Below are 18383 nucleotides of genomic sequence, written 5' to 3' on the forward strand. Positions count from 1 at the left end.
TGGCCCAGGCGTCCTTGGCTTGTGGCTGCACTGCCCCGTCTCTGCCTCCGTCTCTCCATGACATTCTCTGTGTCTCTGTGTCTTCTCCTCCTCTACCTCTGTAAGGACAGCTGTCACCGGGCTAGGGCTCAAGCTGTCACCAGGCTCATCAGCATGTTCCAGGGTGACCTCATCTCAAGATCCCAAGCCCAGTTACAGCTGCAAGGACCCTTTTTCCAAATCAGGTCACATTTGCACATTCTGCGACATTTTGGAGACCAGCATTCAACCCACTGCATTCCCCCGACCCCCCAAAATTCATGTCCGTCTTATGTCCAGAATACACTCACCCCTCCCAAGATCCCCCAAAATCTCCACCCTCTGCAGCATGGACTGTGTGTCCAAAACCTCATCGAAATCCCATCCGTTGGCTGGGTGCAGTGGCTCATGCCTGTAATCCCAGCACTTTGGGAGGCCGAGGCGGGTGGATCACCTGAGGTCAGGAGTTCGAGACCAGCCTGACCAACATGGTGAAACCCCGTCTCTAAAAATACAAAAATTAGCTGGGTGTGGTGGCAGGCGCCTGTAATCCCAGGTACTCGGGAGGTTGAGGGAGGAGAATCACCTGAACCCAGGAGGCAGAGGTTGCAGTAAGCTGTGATTGCATCACTGCCCTCCAGCCTGAGTGACACAGGGAGGCTCCGTCTCGGAGCAAAAAAAAGGAAATCCCATCCATTCAAAACGTCCCAAATCCCATCCTCTAAAGTCATGGCAATCACTTATATCAGGCATGTGTGAGGCCGTGGGTGTGTACCAACCTGGGGCTAAAGTCCTCCATGCATGGGCTTGTGACTCTAGAAAACAAGCCATCTGCTTAAAATATCAATGGCAGGACAGCCCTTCCCACTCAAAAAGGGAGAATGACAGAGGGGCCGCCGGCCACCACGGTTTCCAATCCAGCGGGGCAATCTCCACGTGGCACAGCTCTGGGGACGCTCCTCGGGGGCTCTCGGCCCCGCCAGCCCCTGCAGGAGCCTCGGGGTCGTTCCCCGTTTCCTGAAGGGCAGTTCGTGTTCACAGCTGAGGAGCGCCACCGGCCTGTTTCCTGCCTGCAGACTCCCGAAGTTCGATGCCTTCTTACCTTCGTCCAACGCTGTCTCTGCCAATCTAGTTTCTGCTGGTATGAAACTCCCCAAAACCTCTAGGGCCTCCTGAATATGCCACAGGCTGCAACGCCGTTAGATAAGAGGCCCCTCTGCACATCCTTCCTGATAGCTCCATCTTCAGGCCTCTGTGGAGACGGTGGAGGCTGCAGCCGCACACCTGGTGCCTCCAGCATGAGGCTGTCTGGCCACACCTGTGGCCTTCTCTCCAAAGCAGGCTTTGCCAACAGTGAATCTCCTAATTTAAGACCCTTTGCAAGCTGGACAGGCTGAGCACCTCCCAAACCTTCAAGTTCTGGTTTCTTACAGCGGTTCTGCCCTGAATGCCTCTTTTTTTTTTTTTTTAATAGTCTTTTGGCAGATCGGCCAGGTGCTGTTCTGAATCTCCCTGTTTCCTCTCATACTTTACTATGAGCAGCAGAAATAAATTAGGCTGCACCTTCCACACTTTGCTTGGAAATCTTCTTGGCTAAGTATCCCAGTTCATCACTTAAAAATTCTGCCTCTGCCCAACAGTAGCACACAGCCCAGCGGAGTCTCTGCCACCAACAACACAAGGACGGCCTTCCCTCCAGCTTCCAACAACTGCATCCTCACTTCCTCCTGAGCCCGCACCAGAAGCACCTTCAACATCCGTGTCCCCACCCACCATCTCTTCAGGACACCTCAGTTTCTTCCAGCCTGCATCTCAAAATACTCACGTCCAAAATCTCATCTAAATCCCATCAGTTCAAAAAGTCCCAAATTTCATCATCTAAAGTCATCAGAGGCCGGGCATAGTGGCTCACGCCTGTAATCCCAGCACTTTGGGAGGCCGAGACGGGCAGAGCCCTTGAGCTCAGGAGCTTGAGACCAGCCTGGCCAACATGGTGAAACCCCATCTCTACCAAAAATAACAAAACTTAGCCGGGCATAGTAGCAGGTGTCTGTAATCCCAACTACTCGGGAGGCTGAGGCAGGAGAATCACTTGAACCCAGGAGGCGGAGGTTGCAGTGAGTCAAGATCATACCACTGTACTCCAGCCTGGGCGAAAGAACAAGACTCCATCTCAAAATAATAATAATAAATACAATAATAAAGTCATCAGAATCATTTAAATCAGGTGTGCGTCAGCCTGGGGCTGGAGTCCTCCACGCACGGACCTGTGATTCTAGGAAACGAGCCCCTGGGTCACCCGGTTCCGATGTCATGCCCACGCTCGTAGGTGTTTGGCACAGCCGCACACGGCTCCCGGCATTAAAGTCTGGATTCATGCGCTACGGCTCCTGTAACTAAGTGCCGCTGGAGTGTGTAACAACAGATGTTTGTTCTTTCACAGTCCCAGAGGCCAGAGTCCAAAATCAAAGTGCAGGCAGGGCCTGCTCCCTCCGACAGCTCCAGGGAAGGGTCCTTTCTGCCTCTTCCAGCTTCTGTGGCTCCAGGCAGCTCTTGGCTTGTGGCCGCATCGCTTCAGTCTCTCTCCATCCTAGTTGGCTGTCTCCTCTGTGTGTTTCCAAATCTCTCTCTCCTTATAAGGACACTTATCGTCGGACTCAGGGCCCACCTGGAAAATCCAGGATGATCTGAAATCGTCCTAATAGGTTCCAGGGCAGAAGAATGTCTCTAGGAGGCAGAAACCAGCATCCAACCCACTGGAAGCCCCTGCCCCACCAAGGGCTTTCAGACACGGAACTGCTTGGGGACGGCCCTGGGCCTGGACAGGCCTGGCAGGTGCATTCGTGGTCCATCTCTCCTGCTCAGCAGGCCCTTCTGCAACCTACCTCGGCACCCGGCACTGTGACAGCCGTGGGCTTTGGACCTGAAGGAGAGGCAGCAGGTGCCATCAGCACCTGAGTCACCACCAGGCACTCGGGAGGACAACGGACTGGGACACTTTGTCGTACGACCCACGCACCTGGGTCCCATTAGGAGCCATGCACAGCCCCCAGTCCCATATCAACCTTCGCCCCTCCCTCTCTGCCTGTCCCCCGAACCAGCTGCCCCTCTGGGGGTGGGAGTCCAGACCAGGTCAGCACACGCGGAAAGAGAAAGCACCACCATCACCAAGTCCAGCGTTCTCGCGCGTCCCAGCTCCCTAGAGTCCCTGGGGCACTGTCCGGGGCGAGTCTTCTGTGGGCAGCTGGGGCCCCCAGGAGGACTGAGACGCCCACCCGCCCCACCTGGAGCTCCCCGGCTGACCTGAAAGCGAGTCCAGATTTACTCTTGAGGTTCCTCAGCAGTTCCAGCTGGTTCAGCGGGGGGATGAGTCTGGGGCAAGAGAAGGAGAGGGGAGTGAGCATCTCACCCTCCTGAGTCCTAGGACACCTCCCTCTGCTTGCACAGCTCCACAGGCAGGCGCCTGTGGTGTCAGACACCCGGCGGCATGTGACATGGCGAGGCTTTCAGGCAGCTGCCCACTGGGCCCTGGGCTCAGGCCCACCTGTCTTGGGCAGGCCCGGGAGCCACCTTCGTTCTCTGGCTGTGCCTGGGGCCTTGTCAACCAGCAGGGACAGCAGGGAGGAGGGAGGAGGGCAGCCCTGCAGCCTGGAGCAGGTGGAGGAGGGTGCGAAGGTAGGGGGAGGCGCTACTCCCTCCCCCCTTCTAATCCCTGAACATCCCAGAGGAACATCACCCGAATATACTTAGGGCCCCGGCCCCTCTCTACACAGCCACTTTCTCTGCCAAAGCTGGAGGAGTTGGGAGGTGGGATACAGAAAAGGATTCTGCTTGGCAAAGAGCAGCTCATTCTGGAGTCTATAGGATGCGCCCAGCCTCCTCAGGCACAGATGCCTTGGGGACCCTCCGCAGGTGGCCCAGCTCTGCTCCGAGCCCCCTTCCCAGTCCTGGTCATACCCACCCCCGTCTTCCTGCCCTGCCACCCACAGCCACCAGCAGGACCAAGTCCAGGCCCGCTGAAGCCGCCCAGGCGGGTGTGCAGGTGCCTCCCCACGTCTGGGTGGGATGTCCCCCTCTTCACCCCTCCCCACTCCCACCCACCTCACTCCCCCCACTCCTCCTCACTACCCATGCCCTCACGGCATTCCAGCTTCAGGAAGAGACACCCTCCTCTGGGGCCTCCACCCCACCCGGCTCCCTGAACCCCCTGCCCCTCCACTCCGCCTCCTCAGCCTCTGCTCCCAGGCTCTGCCATCCCATCCACGGCCTCCACCCCTCCCCACACCCACCTGTGGAGCACTCCCCACTGGGGCCGTGTCCTGGTCTCTCCTCTGCGTTGGAGGCAGGACGGCCACCTCCCAGCCCAGCCCTCACCCAGCTGACTCCCTACGCGGCTATGGCCACGGTCGCCCCCTGGAGATGCCCCTGCCCATGTCTTCCCTCTGCCCCAGGCTGGGCCATGGCCCACATCCCCCAGACTCTTCACCTGCCCTGGCTCTGCCCACCAGGCTTACTTGGTTCTCCAGACGGGCATCCTTGCCACTCTCCTGACCAAACACTCAATGGCTCCCCACTGCCTCCAAAACAAAAGGATGGCTGACTCCACTGTCTCTCAGGGCCTGGTGATCACCTTTCTGCCGACTTCCACTTCGTCCAGCCACACTCCTCCCTCCAGAGCTGCCCAGAAGCCCCTCCCTGCCCCCCACCAGCCTCTGGTGCCCCCCCTGCAGGCTAGGCAGGTGTGAGCTGGTAAAGCCGTGCCTGGCCCCTCTTTGTTCCCTCTGCAGCCCCAGAGGTGCCCCCAAAATGCTGGCAGGAGCGGGGCTCCTGTGAGCCCCCTCCCTGCAGAGGACAGTCCGCTGTCCAAGTCGGGACGGAGCAGGAACCCAGGTGGCTGGTGAGCTGGTGTTGTGGGCACAGCAGAGCCCAGACTGGCCGGAGTCTGTCTGGGGGCCACAGGTGGCTCCCCACCCCTCCTTGACGGGACCCACACGCACGCAGGCCCAGGTGAGAGACACACACGTCAGCCCTCAGAGCCACATAGGAGGCCATGCCTCGAACACACAGAGCAGCAACGCCAGGGCAGACAGGCAGGCAGCAGGGCCAGGGCAGGACGGGGCTGTGGGACGAGGGTGCAACAAGGGGAGGGGGCGGCCCTGGGAGAGAGCAGAGGCTGGGGAGGAGGCAGCCGGCTTCAGCGCCAGCCACCTGGCCCCAGGGGCGGCAGGGCCTCTGCAGACGTTGGAGATGTCTTATGGCTGAGCATGTCAGGGGCAGAGGAACCCTGGACCCACCACTGCCCAGCACCGCACCCACTTCCTTTCTGGGACTGGAGAGTCAACATTCTAACAGTTCCCAGGAAGGGCGGCCAGGTCTCTCCTCCAGGACTGGTGAGTGGCCCCTGGAGGAGTCATCGAGGGCTTCTGTGCAGGAAGCCCTCCTGGTCTATGTGGGGAGTGGCTGGCCCCAGGTTCTGCAGGGCAGTGTCATCACAGAGCACAAGCCTGACCACCCGACAGGGAAAGGCCCTTTGTGCTGTATGGGGGTGAGGCTTCCCATAGCAGCTTAGCGCTTTCCAGTCTGAACAACAGCCCTGTTTCCTGCTCTCAGCAGTGGGGATGGGGTGGGACGGCCTGGAGCCTTGGGGTTCCCCTGCGATGCCAGGGCAAGACTCAAGAGAAACTTGAGTCCAGGGCAGGAGACCCTGAGGCCAACCCCTGAGGCAAGCTGCCCCGCAGAGGCCACCCTGTGAGCCACGGTGGGACAAGGACTGTGGCTGGCCTGGGAGCACCCTTGGCCCCAGATGGGTGCCCAGCGCTAGGGCGGGGGAAGCCCCCCATCCATCATTCCTGCTCTGCTCACAGATGGGGCCCGTGGGGTGGGGACGGAGGCACGAGAGGAGCCAGGCCGGAAGCAGGACAGGACGAAACCACGGGGGACACAGGCGGGCTGGCAACAGGAAGCAGCGGCTGGGGGGAGGCGGGGTGAGAAGGGTGGATGGGCCCGGGGAGGGCAGGGTTGGCACGTGGGCTCCAGGCAGGGGAGGGCCCAGGGTGATCGGGCCACCCAGCATGGGGCCACGCAGGGCAGGGGGTATAGGGATGCTCGGTGGGCGGGGACAGCGGTCACTCTGCAGACCAAGTGGGCCACGGGGCTCCGGGGGCTTGCCCCGTCACAGTTCCAGACACAGAACGAGAACCACACACACACACAGGGCTTCTGTCCATGCATTTCCTACCTGGAGGCCCCGTAGGTTTGAGTTTGCGAACTTTCAAGTGTTTCCACACACACAAAGGGAAAAGAACAGAAAATTTCAAAAAGAACGGGATAAAAAAAAAAGAAAATGAAACAAATAGTTGAGGAAAGTAGGGGAAACAACAGAACAAAGAAAATTAGCACAAGGGCCGGTTCTGTCCCCGCCCTGGGCTGACAGAGGCCACTTTGCAGAAACAAGGGCATGGCCGACATTCCCAGGAAAGACAGGCAGGGCCAGGCTCCTAAGGTCGGGCTTCCAGGAGGTGCAGGGGGGATGGTGCTGAGGGAGGGATTGGGGCAGACCCCAGAAGGCGACTGCAAACATTGAGGACCGCCAAGGGCTCTGGCACCCTCCTCCCAAGTGACACCCTGAAAAGGCAGGTAGCAGCTGAGGACTGCCGCAGGTCTGTCCACCCTCACCAACTCAGGATCCTCAAGAAGAATCCTGGGCCCCGCCCCAGCCTAGAAGTCCCAGCCACACTGTGCACCTGCCCCACCCTCAAGGAATGCCCCACCCTCAGGGGAGGCCCCGCCCACAGGGAAGGCCCCGCCCACAGGGAAGGCCCCCACCCTCAGAGAAGGCCCCACCCACAGGGAAGGCCCCACCCACAGGGAAGGCCCCACCCTCAGGGAAGGCCCCACCCTCAGGATAGGTCCCACCCACAGGATAGGCCCCACCCTCAGGAAGGCCCCACCCTGAGAGAAGGCCCCACCCTCAGGGAAGGCCCCACCCTCAGGATAGGTGCCACCCACAGGATAGGCCCCACCCTCAGGAAGGCCCCACCCTGAGAGAAGGCCCCACCCTGAGAGAAGGCCCCACCCTCAGGGAAGGCCCCACCCACAGGGAAGGCCCCACACTCAGGGAAGGCTCCACCCTCAGGATAGGTCCCACCCACAGGATAGGTCCCATCCTCAGGATAGGCCCCACCCTCAGGGAAGGCTCCACCCTCAGGATAGGCCCCACCCACAGGATAGGTCCCACCCTCAGGGAAGGCTCCACCCTCAGGATAGGCCCCACCCTCAGGGAAGGCTCCACCCTCAGGGAAGGCCCCACCCACAGGGAAGGCTCTACCCACAGTGAAGGGGCCACCCTCAGGGAAGGCCCCACCCTCAGAGAAGGCTCCACCCTCAGGATAGGCCCCATCCTCAGGGAAGGCTCCACCCTCAGGATAGGCCCCACCCACAGGATAGGTCCCACCCTCAGGGAAGGCCCCACCCTCAGGGAAGGCTCCACCCTCAGGGAAGGCCCCACCCACAGGGAAGGCCCCACCCACAGGGAAGGTTCCACCCTCAGGGAAGGCTCCACCCTCAGGATAGGCCCCACCCACAGGATAGGTCCCACCCTCAGGGAAGGCCCCACCCTCAGGGAAGGCCCCACCCACAGGGAAGGCCCCACCCACAGGGAAGGTTCCACCCACAGGGAAGGCCTCACACTCAGGGAAGGCCCCACCCTCAGGGAAGGCTCCACCCACAGGGAAGGCCTCACACTCAGGGAAGGCCCCACCCTCAGGGAAGGCTCCACCCTCTGGGAAGGCCCCACCCTGAGAGAAGGCCCGACCCTCAGGGAAGGCCCCACCCACAGGGAAGGCTCCACACTCAGGGAAGGCTCCACCCTCAGGGAAGGCCCCACCCACAGGGAAGGCCCCACCCACAGGGAAGGTTCCACCCACAGGGAAGGCCTCACACTCAGGGAAGGCCCCACCCTCAGGGAAGGCTCCACCCACAGGGAAGGCCTCACACTCAGGGAAGGCCCCACCCTCAGGGAAGGCTCCACCCTCTGGGAAGGCCCCACCCTGAGAGAAGGCCCGACCCTCAGGGAAGGCCCCACCCACAGGGAAGGCTCCACACTCAGGGAAGGCTCCACCCTCAGGGAAGGCCCCACCCACAGGGAAGGCCCCACCCACAGGGAAGGTTCCACCCACAGGGAAGGCCTCACACTCAGGGAAGGCCCCACCCTCAGGGAAGGCTCCACCCTCTGGGAAGGCCCCACCCTCAGGGAAGGCCCCATCCTCAGAGAAGGCTCCACCCTCTGGGAGGGCCCCACACTCAGGGAAGGCTCCACCCACAGGGAAGGCCTCACACTCAGGGAAGGCCCCACCCTCAGAGAAGGCTCCACCCTCTGGGAGGGCCCCACACTCAGGGAAGGCTCCACCCACAGGGAAGGCTCCACCCTCTGGGAAGGCCCCACCCACAGGGAAGCCTCCACCCTCAGGGAAGGCTCCAGGGAACAGAAACCCCCTAGGAGCAGGTGAAGGGGGGGCGCGAGAGCTGGGAAGTCCCCGGGCTCAGTTCCCCACCTCAGAGGAGAGGGCGGGTGGGCAAGGTGGTGCCCACACAGACGGACTCGAGGGGTCAGGCCTGCGTGGACCAGGAAAAGGACCCTCAGAACCCCTCATCTCAGACCTTAATTTAAGCAAGAACCAGGCACCGAAAATCCCAGCTGGCTGCCACCTGCCCTTTTGTAAAACAAAAAAACACGGGAAAGCCGCCCTCCGACCACACAGGCTCACAGGACCTGCTGGCACTGCCTCGACAGGCACTTTCTAGGCCCCCTTCTCTGCTGCCCGAGGGGCTCCAAGGTTGTCTGTGTGCTCTGTCCTGTTGGGGGACACCTGGGACCCCCAGGATAATTTGAGTCTCCTGGTCCGAAAGCCTCACTGCGATCCGGGGTTACTTTCCTGCCCCGCACGCAGGAGCCCTAGGTCCTTGCTGGGGGACGGGGTCATGGTGCTGGTTCCACTCTTGAAGCCTGGGCGCCTCGAGCTGCCGGTCCAGAGCAGCCCGGGGAGGACCTGTCAGTCCAGAGCAGCCCGGGGAGGAGTTATCGGTCCAGAGCAGCCCGGGGAAGAGCTGTCGGTCCAGAGCAGCCCGGGGAGGACCTGTCGGTCCAGAGCAGCCCGGGGAGGAGTTGTCGGTCCAGAGCAGCCCGGGGCGGGGGGCATTTACCTTGAGCTCCCTGGGGAGCGTCCTTGCAACGTACACAACACAGCACGACCCACGGCCAGGACGATAAAGCAAAGGGGTGAGGAAATGAAAGTGAAGAGAAAGCCGCAGCTCTAACACAAAGGGCAGAATCAACGCCTCGAAATAAACCACACAGAACTCCTTTGTGAAAAATACATTTTAAAGAAAAAAATCAATCAAAATAATGAACAACAAAAAGTGGGGTTTAAGAACAAATGGAAAATAAAAAATGAAACAGATGCTTGGTGGCAGGTGCCCGGCGGCGGTACCTGTACATGGGCACGGTGACCGTGCGCTCGTAGTACTGCCACGTGGAGTGCAGGTCTGTGCGCGAGAGGTTGGTGGCGTAGAATCTCCAGGCCGACTGCGGAGGGAAAGACAAGGCAGTTGGCGAGGGGCAGGCGGCGAGGGGCGCGCCCAGGAGGGCCGGGCGTGGAGGGAACAGGGCAGAGGGGACCCCCATGCTGTGGGCCAGGCACTCAGGACTCTGGGCCAGCAGGCCAGGCCCCAGTGCTGCATCAGCCCCACAGCCTCAGTTTACCCTCTGTAGGACAGACAGGCAAGACCGCTTGTCAGACGGTGGGGCCTGAAGGAGGGGAGCGGTCGGGGCGTGACTCGGGGCCCTCAGCGAGCTCTCAGGGAGGCTGTATTCCTTTTTCATGACTCACCTGGCCCCTGGCGGGTATCGCCTGTCCTGGGGGTTACCTTCCTGCCCTCCCGGGTGGGCCCTGGGCAACCTGAGGCGCTAGGGGTATGGATAGGGCCAGGGACCCCAGCCTCCATCCTCCCAGGGCGGGGGCTCAACCCGGCTGGGGGCATGAGCCTGTGGGTTAGAATGAACCTCGCCTGGCTGGATTTCCGTTCTCTATGCCTTTGTTTTGTTTTGCGGTGCTGAAATAGACATATCCTGAAGTTCACCATGTTCGCCATTTTAAAGCGTGCACTTCAGTGGCGCCTGCACACACAGTGCTGTGCGACCGCTGCCCCTATCTAACTCCACACCTCGTCGTCGCCCCCAAATAAACCCCCTCCTACCCCCGACGTTCAGCAGGCACTCCTGGTTCCTGGTCCCCCAGGCCCTGGCCACCGCCAGGGTGTACAGGGGCTCCACGAACTTCCCCGCCCCGGGCGGTTCCTGCCAAGGGCATCGCAAGCTGCACGGCCTTCCCCGTCTGGCTCCCTCCACTGAGCGTGACGTCCCCGAGACCCATCCGCGTCGTAGCAAGGGGCAGCGCCCACTCCTCCTTATAGGAGGATCGTATGGATAAATCACATTCCGTTCATCCATTAATAGACATTTCGGCTGTTTCCACTTTTTGGTTCCCATGAGTGGTGCTGCTGTAAAATGTGTGTGCACGTTTTTGGTCGAAGGTCTGTTTTCAATTCTTTTGTGTCTATACCTACAGGTAGAATGGCTGGGTCACGTGATAACTCCACGTTTACGAACTTTCTGAGAAACAACCGAACTGCTTTCCAGGGTGGCGGCACCGTTACATTCCTACCAGCAGGGGGCCCGATGTCCACACATCCTCACTACACTGATTTTCCGTTTGCTAACATGTCAGCCACCCTGGCCTGGCGCAGAGGCTCACAACACCTTGGAGGCTGAAGCAGGTGGATCGCCTGAGCCCAGGAGTTCAAGCCTAGCCTGGGAAACATGGCAAAACCCTGCCTTTACTTAAAACAAAAAATTAGCCAGATATGGTGGTGCACACCTGTAGTCCCAGTTACTCAGGAGGCTAAGGTGGGAGGATTGCTTGAACCTGGGAAGTCGAGGCTGCAGTGAGCCAAGATCACGCAACTGCACTCCAGCCTGGGCAACACAGCAAGACCCTGTCTCAAAAAAAAAAAAAAAAAAAAAAAAAGTTGGCCATCCTAACGTGGAGCCTGAAGATGGGACTGAACTGCTGCCATCTCAGGATAAAACTCTAACAGATGAGGAGCGGCGTTTATGGATGAGCAGAGTAAGTGGTTTCTTGGGATGGACTGTGAACACTGCAGAGAGCAGGGTAAGGCCACTTCTGTCAGGTCCAAACCAACTGAGGCCAGAGAGTACACGGCGGGAGGGCTCACGCCTGCACGGCCGAGATGAGGACCGTGTCAAAGATATTCTAAAATAACCCCAGAAGGAATTCCTTGTCAGGAATGCAGCAATCCAGACAAGATGCTCTAGGAAGAACACTGGCCCAGCAGCAGCATCTCAACCAGTGAACGGCTGCCAACTCTGGTTTTCAGCCTCAGAGCCAGTGAACTCTGTTTCCAAGCAGCTTATGTGAACTTCTCAGCCAGGGAGAGCTTCCCTGCTCCTCCCTCTCCGGCACACGGGCGGCTGGCAACACTGGCTCGTCTTCTGGATGAGAGCCCCCCACCCTCCAGCCACAATGGTTCATCTCTGGCAGCCTTTCTTCTAATTCCCAAATACATTCGACATGTTTTTGTTTTTTGTTTTTTTGTTTTTTTTTTTTTTTTTGGTCGACAGAATCTACTCCAGGCAAAGATGTTGTGAACTGTGTTGAAATGACAAGAAGGACTGAGAACATTATATAAACTTAGTTGATAAAGCAGTGGCAGCATTTGGGAGGACTGACTGCGATGCTGAAAGGAGTTCCACTGTGGGTAAAATGCTGTGCAACAGCATCACATGCTACAGAGAAATCTTTCGTGAAAGGAAGAGTGAATCGATGCAGAAAACCTCATTCTTGCCTTATTTTAAGAAATCACCACAGCCGGGCGCGGTGGCTCACGCCTGTAATCCCAACGCTTTGGGAGGCCGAGGCGGGAGGATCACGAGGTCAGGAGATCGAGACCATCCTGGCTAACACGATGAAATCCCGTCTCTACTAAAAATACAAAAAATTAGCCGGGCGTGGTGGCAGGCGCCTGTAGTCCCAGCTACTCGGGAGGCTGAGGCAGGAGAATGGCGGGAACCAAGGAGGTGGAGCTTGCAGTGAGCTGAGATTGCGCCACTGCACTCCAGCCTGGGTGACAGAGTGAGACTCCATCTCAAAAAAAAAAAAAAAAAAAAAAAAAATCACCACAACCCCAGCCTTCAGCAGCCCAACCTCATCAGCAGTGGTCACCAGCATCGAGGTGAGACCGCCTGCCGGCACAAAGACTGCAACTCTCAGAAGGCTCAGGTGATTGTTGGTATTTTTTTAGCAATTAAGTATTTGTGAGTGAAAGTACATGCAATGTTTTACTGTTTTTTAGACATAATGCTACTGCACACTTAGTAAGCTACGGCATGGTATAAACATAACTTTTTTTTTTTGAGACAGAGTCTCACGCTGTTGCCCAGGCTGGAATGCAGTGGCGCAATCTCGGCTCACTGCAACCTCCGTCTCCCAGGTTCAAGTGATTCTCCTGCCTCAGCCTCCTGAGTAGCTGGGATTACAGGTGTGTGCCACCATGCCCAGCTAATTTTTTTGTATTTTTAGTAGAGATGGGGTTTCACCATGTTGGCCAAGCTGGTCTCAAACTCCTGACCTCAAGAGATCTGCCCGCCTCAGCCTCCCAAAGTGCTGGGATTACAGGTGGGAGCCACAGTGCCCAGCCTGTAAACATAACTTCCATATGCACTGGGAAACCACGAAATTTGTGTGACTCGCTTTATTGCCGTATCTCTATTGTAGTGGTCTGGAACCACGGCTGCAGGTCCTCTGAGGTGCACCCGTGGAGAGGCCCAGCTGTGCTCTGGAAATGTGCACCAGCTGCTGTTAAGAGTGACCTTCGAGGGAAGCAGGGCGCACGGGACCCTGGGTGCTCAGACGCTGCTTTTTCTGGCACTATTTTAACCTTTTCACCACACGTACATGCTCACTTTTTAAACCGTCAATAGTGGAATGAGATTTGGGGGCATTTTTGTTCTTCTTCATACTCTTGCGTGGAAATAAATCGCTGTCTGTAGTTTTTACAGTGGAAGATAAATACACACCTTAAGGTAGGCTGGACCCAGAGCCAAGACCACAAGAGGCACATCCCCTGCAGTGGCCACTGACACTCCGTGGCTTGTGGCCACGTCTCCAGTCTCTGCCTTTGTGGTCACACTGCTTTCTCCTCCTGTGTCAAATCTCCTTCTTACAAGGATGCATGTGATTGCATTTAGGGCCCACCTGGGGTAACCCAGGATTATCTCCATATCAAGATTTGCTGTCTAAGACAGGAGAGAGCCTACAGCCACATTCAGCTGGCAGGGATACTGGTCAGCTCTGCGGGTCCAGTGGATGGAAGACTTTGGGGAGGAACTGAAAGAATGGTTGGTCCCAAGGGGGTCCTGCTGTCTGTCCACATTTTCTTTTTTTTTTTCTTTTTGAGATGGAGTCTCACTCTGTTGCCAGGCTGGAGTGCAGTGGTGTGATCTCGGCTCACTGCAACCTCCACCTCCCTGGTTCAAGCGATTCTCCTGCTTCAGCCTCCTGAGTAGCTGGGATTACAGGCGCACGCCACCACGCCCAGCTAATTTTTGTATTTTTAGGAGAGACAGGGTTTCACCATGTTGGCCAGGCTGGTCTTGATTTCCTGACCTCGTGATCCTCCCGCCTTGGCCTCCCAAAGTGCTGGGATTGCAGGCATGAGCCACCGCGCCCGGTCATTGTCTGTCCGTATTTTCAAGGTGGCTCAGGAATTACTTGTGGATGCCACAGTGGTCACTGCGCCCTACCCACCCCCAAATGGTGGGACGGCACTGGGTGGGGTCTGGGCGGGTGTTGTGGGGGCCCACAGCCAGCATCAGGGGTCAGACGAGGTCAGGCACTGACTCGCTGCAGTGTGTGGACTCTGGGAGCCTCGGCCCTGCAGCTGCAGAACAGGCGTGCTCGCCTCCCAGGGTGCGGTGGAGAGGACCTGATGGCCGGTCCCCGGCACACACACAAGGCAAGGGCCACTCCAGCGTCCTCACACGAGCCACCCCTGTGCAGCCTCAGGGGTCGGAGCCATTTCTCAACACACACACTTCACATCCTTGCTCCTTCCACAGATTCCCACAGAGGGTGAGGGCTGTGGCCCCATCCACAGACAGGGCAATGCCAAGGCCCCGGCGGCCTCCACTCCTCGACAAGGTGGGACCAGGACAAGGGCTGTGCTGGTCCCCGGGGGACACCTGGACTCACCTGGATTAGGCCTGCTGCCGGATTCCGCCTCTTCTCAAAGTGCTTCTGCCTGTGCTGCTCCTGAACCTTCAGGGCAAAGCCAGACCCCAAGATGCCCTGCAATTCATCAGGGTCAGGCCACACCCCAGGGACCCCCCATACCCAAATTCATCAGGGTCAGACCACACTCCAGGGACCCCCACACCCCAATTCATCAGGGTCAGACCACGCTCCGGGGACCCACACACCCCCCAATTCATCAGGGTCAGACCACGTTCCAGGGACTCACACCCCCCACAATTCATCAGGGTCAGACCACGCCCCAGGGACTCACACACCCCCCAATTCATCAGGGTCAGACCATGCCCCGGGGATCCACACACCCCCCAATTCATCAGGGTCAGACCCGTCTCCACCGATCTATGCCTCCCCCACCTTCATCAGGGTCAGACTGCATCCAGGAACCCACATCCCCACAATTCGTCAGCATCAAGAGGAAGGAACCCTCTGGCTTGCAGGAGACATGGCAGGACCCACACTGAACTCAGAGTGGCCTCTCTTTCCCTTCCACACGGAAGAGTCTGCACGCCCATCTTGAAGGGCACACAGTGAAGGGGACACCAGGGCCAGCCTCTCGCCGTGCACCAGCTGCCCTGCCCTGCCCTGCACTGGGGCAACAAGGGTTGACAGGGCCCCTCCACCTCCCTCTGAGCTGGGTTGGCCTCACTGCCTGAAGACCCACGAGGGAGCTGTGTCACCAGCCGCCCTGCTCCTGGTCACAAGGACCTCCTGCTGGGCCCCACTCAGACTAAGAGGGGCCACCAGTGACTAACAGAGCCCCCCGAAGCTACAGCCGCAGCCCTGGGCATGCTCCTGCTGGGGCTGGGGAACCCCCACTCCAGTCCTTGGGGAACAAGGCCTCTGACCCTGAGCTGCCACCTCCAGCTCCTGGGGGCTGTGGACCTGCTGAGAGCCGCTCCTGCCCCAGGTCCCACCTAGGGAACTGTGCCCAGGGGCCTGTGGTCACCTCGGGAGCCTACAAGACCTCGTCCCCCTCCAAGGCAGGCAGAGACAGCTGGACTTACTGCAGGCAGCGCAAAGAAGGAGACGCCGATGAGGGTGAAGGTCGCCGCCAGGAGCCTGCCGTTCCAGGTCTGGGGGTACTTGTCCCCGTAGCCAATGGTGGTCAGCGTGATCTGTGGGACCGCAGGCTCTAGTCACACGAAGGGCCTGCTCACACCTCTGAGGGCAGGCTGGACGCCCACTGGCGACTCGGGGCTTGGGATGGGACAGATGCGGAGCCACCCCCGTGTCACCACCCACACAGGGGCTCAGTGAGGCCAGCATCAGTGTCGGCTGCCCTCCATCCCCAGAGCCCTCTCTCCTCCTCCCCTACAGGCCAGAAGCGGGGTCCAGCCAAAGGCTGTGTCCCCATTTCACATCGAGAACCAGAGGCCCAGCAACGTGACTCCCACGAGGCTCGGCTAGGACAGCAGCCCCCACCCCATCCCCGCTGAGTGGAGAGCGCAGCTGGGGAGGAAGGAGTGCCCAGAGGGACCCAGAGGAATGCGCGGGGCGTGCAGGGGGCTCCCTGAGCCTGAGCTGAGGCCGGAGAGGGGTGGGTGGGAGGAGGCCACCACAAGAGGTGGGGGAGTGGTCCCCACCAGGCCATGGCGGGGTGGGCTGCTCCTGGAGCAGGGACCCCAGGGGTTGTGTTTAGTTTCTCTAGGGGTGGTCGGGCCAGGTTGGACCTCCCCAGGGGTCCCGGTGAGCCCAGGAGCACCCGACTCAGGGCCTGGGTGAGGGGAAGCGAAGGACGGACACGTCTCCAAGCAGCTCCGACAAGAGACGCCTGTGCTGGGGCCAAGGAAGGCAGGGGCAGGCACCCTGCACTCAGTGCTGGACATGTGGGGGCCGCAGCCCACCCCCGCCTGCCAGAACCACACGCACCACAAGCCAGGGGGCTCAGGACAGCCGCACAGAGGCTGCTCTGGCTGGGACCAGAAGGCGGGCCCGGGACAGGCCCTGGGAGGGCAGAGTCTTAGATAAACAGAGGAAGGGGTCGAGGCCTGAGCGCAGACAGCAGAGCCGGGAAGGGGAGACCTCTCACCAGGACCTGCAGCCCCACCTTGGGGAGTTTACCCTGGGCTCTGAGGACGCTGCTGTGTGTTCTGAGGACAGGGTGGGCCTGCTGGGCCGCGCCTGCTCCACACCAACAGGAAGCCGCGGCCTGGCGCTGCTTTGCGCCACCTGGGGGCCTCGGCTGCCACCACCACGCGGAGCGCACAGGAGACTCTGGGAAGGAGGCTGCCACACAGAGTGGGGGGGAGGCTGGGCGAGGCCTGACCGAGAAACCTCTCCTGGGAAGACCGAGCCAGGGTCTCAGCCCTCTACACAATTTCGTTACCAGAGGAGGCGTGGTTTTTTTGTTTTTTTGTTTTTGTTTTGAGACGGAGTCTCACTCTGTCACCTAGGCTGGAGTGCAGTGTCGCGATCTCGGCTCACTGCAAGCTCCGCCTCCCGGGTTCACGCTATTCTCCTGCCTCAGCCTCCCGAGTAGCTGGGACTACAGGCGCCCGCCACCACGCCCGGCTAATTTTTTGTATTTTTAGTAGAAACAGGTTTCACCATGTTAGCCAGGATGGTCTCAATCTCCTGACCTCATGATCCGCCCGCCTCAGCCTCCCAAAGTGCTGGGATTACAGGTGTGAGCCACTGTGCCCAGCCAGGAGGCATGTTTTTGAAGACATGAAACAGTGACTATTGCCATTCTCAACTCAATCACATGATCGCAAGGGTTGAGGGGGAAGGCGGAAAACCAGGAGGGAGAGGATGGGGACTGGGACAGAGATAGAGACAGAGAAATAGACACAGGCAGAGAGATGGAGACAGAGAGATAGAGAGACAGAGAGACAGAGATAGAGAGACAGAGAGACAGAGGCAGAGATAGAGACAGAGAGATAAAGAGACAGACAGAGAGATAGAGAGACAGAGAGACAGAGAAATAGAGATATATAGACAGAGACGGAGACAGATAGAGACAGAGACAGAGAGATAGAGACAGAGACACAGAGATAGAAATAGAGACAGAGATAGAGAGACAGAGACTGAGACAGACACAGAGAGATACAGAGACACAGAGAGACAGAGACAGAGAGATATGCAAAGAGAGAAACAGAGACAAAGACAGAGACAGAGAGATACACAGAGACAGAGAAATAGACAGAGAGATACAGACAGAGAGATATGGGCCTGGCACAATGCCTCACGCCTGTAATCCCAGCACTTTGGGAGGCCAAGGCTGGTGGATCGCTTGAGCCTAGGAGTTCAAGACCAGCCTGGCCAACATGGTGAAACCCTGCCTCTACTAAAAATACAAAAATTAGCTGGGTGTGGTGGTGTGTGCCTGTAATCCCAGCTACTCAGGAGGCTGGAGCAGGAGAATCACTTGAGCCCAGGAGGTTGAGTCTGCAGTGAGCTGTGACTGTACCACTGCACTCCAGCCTGGATGATAGAGCAAGATCCTGCCTCAAAAAAAAAAAAAAGAGAGAGAGAGAGAGACAGAGAGACAGAGAGACAGAGATGGCAGAGAGACGGGCAGGGCAGTGAGACATGGGCCCTGGCCAGAATGTTGTAGGGGACAGGGGAGTCGAAAGAAGCCAGAGAATCCCGGAGCAGCTTCCGAGCCCAGGTCCCACTGAGGGCCAAGTCTGTGGAAGGGGGCCAGGCCCTGCACCCCTCCCCAGGGGGGTCAGATGGATGGGACACTTTCACACACAGCTCTCCAAAAATTTCTGCCCCTGAAATGTTCTCAGCTAGCCATCCGACCTGCTCCTTCAAAGTGGAGGCCAACTCAAGGAAAAGGAAGCTGGAGGCCTGGCAGATGGGGCCTGGCCTGCGGGGGAGATGAGGGCGGGGTTCCCCCCACACTGGTGAGGACCCCCAAAGGCCGCAAGAAAGGGAAACTGGGGGTAGATCTCATCCTATCCCAGTAGGAGGTACACAGTCAGCGTGTTTGAATCAGGAAATACCAGCATCCCTATTTGCTATTTAAGACTA

At 58.8% G+C, this 18383-nt stretch overlaps 1 protein-coding gene across 9 annotated transcripts in view; it reads right to left on the reverse strand.

The window, feature by feature from the left end:
- KCNQ2 (potassium voltage-gated channel subfamily Q member 2) overlaps positions 1-18383 on the reverse strand; it is a 78209-nt gene that overhangs the window by 25903 nt on the left and 33923 nt on the right. For 7 of the 9 annotated variants that reach the window (XM_054467448.2, XM_054467442.2, XM_054467446.2 and 4 more), the window contains exons 6-10: positions 15410-15520; positions 14346-14441; positions 9507-9601; positions 6257-6286; positions 3322-3390 (exon numbers count right to left, since the gene is read on the reverse strand). In XM_054467448.2, the coding sequence (XP_054323423.1) occupies positions 3322-3390; positions 6257-6286; positions 9507-9601; positions 14346-14441; positions 15410-15520 (401 nt within the window). The remainder of the gene's footprint in view (positions 1-3321; positions 3391-6256; positions 6287-9506; positions 9602-14345; positions 14442-15409; positions 15521-18383) is intronic. The other 2 variants (XM_054467447.2, XM_054467439.2) reach the window with 1 other exon arrangement.

This window comes from Pongo pygmaeus, chromosome 21, assembly GCF_028885625.2.
Source record: "Pongo pygmaeus isolate AG05252 chromosome 21, NHGRI_mPonPyg2-v2.0_pri, whole genome shotgun sequence".
NCBI lineage: Eukaryota > Metazoa > Chordata > Mammalia > Primates > Hominidae > Pongo > Pongo pygmaeus.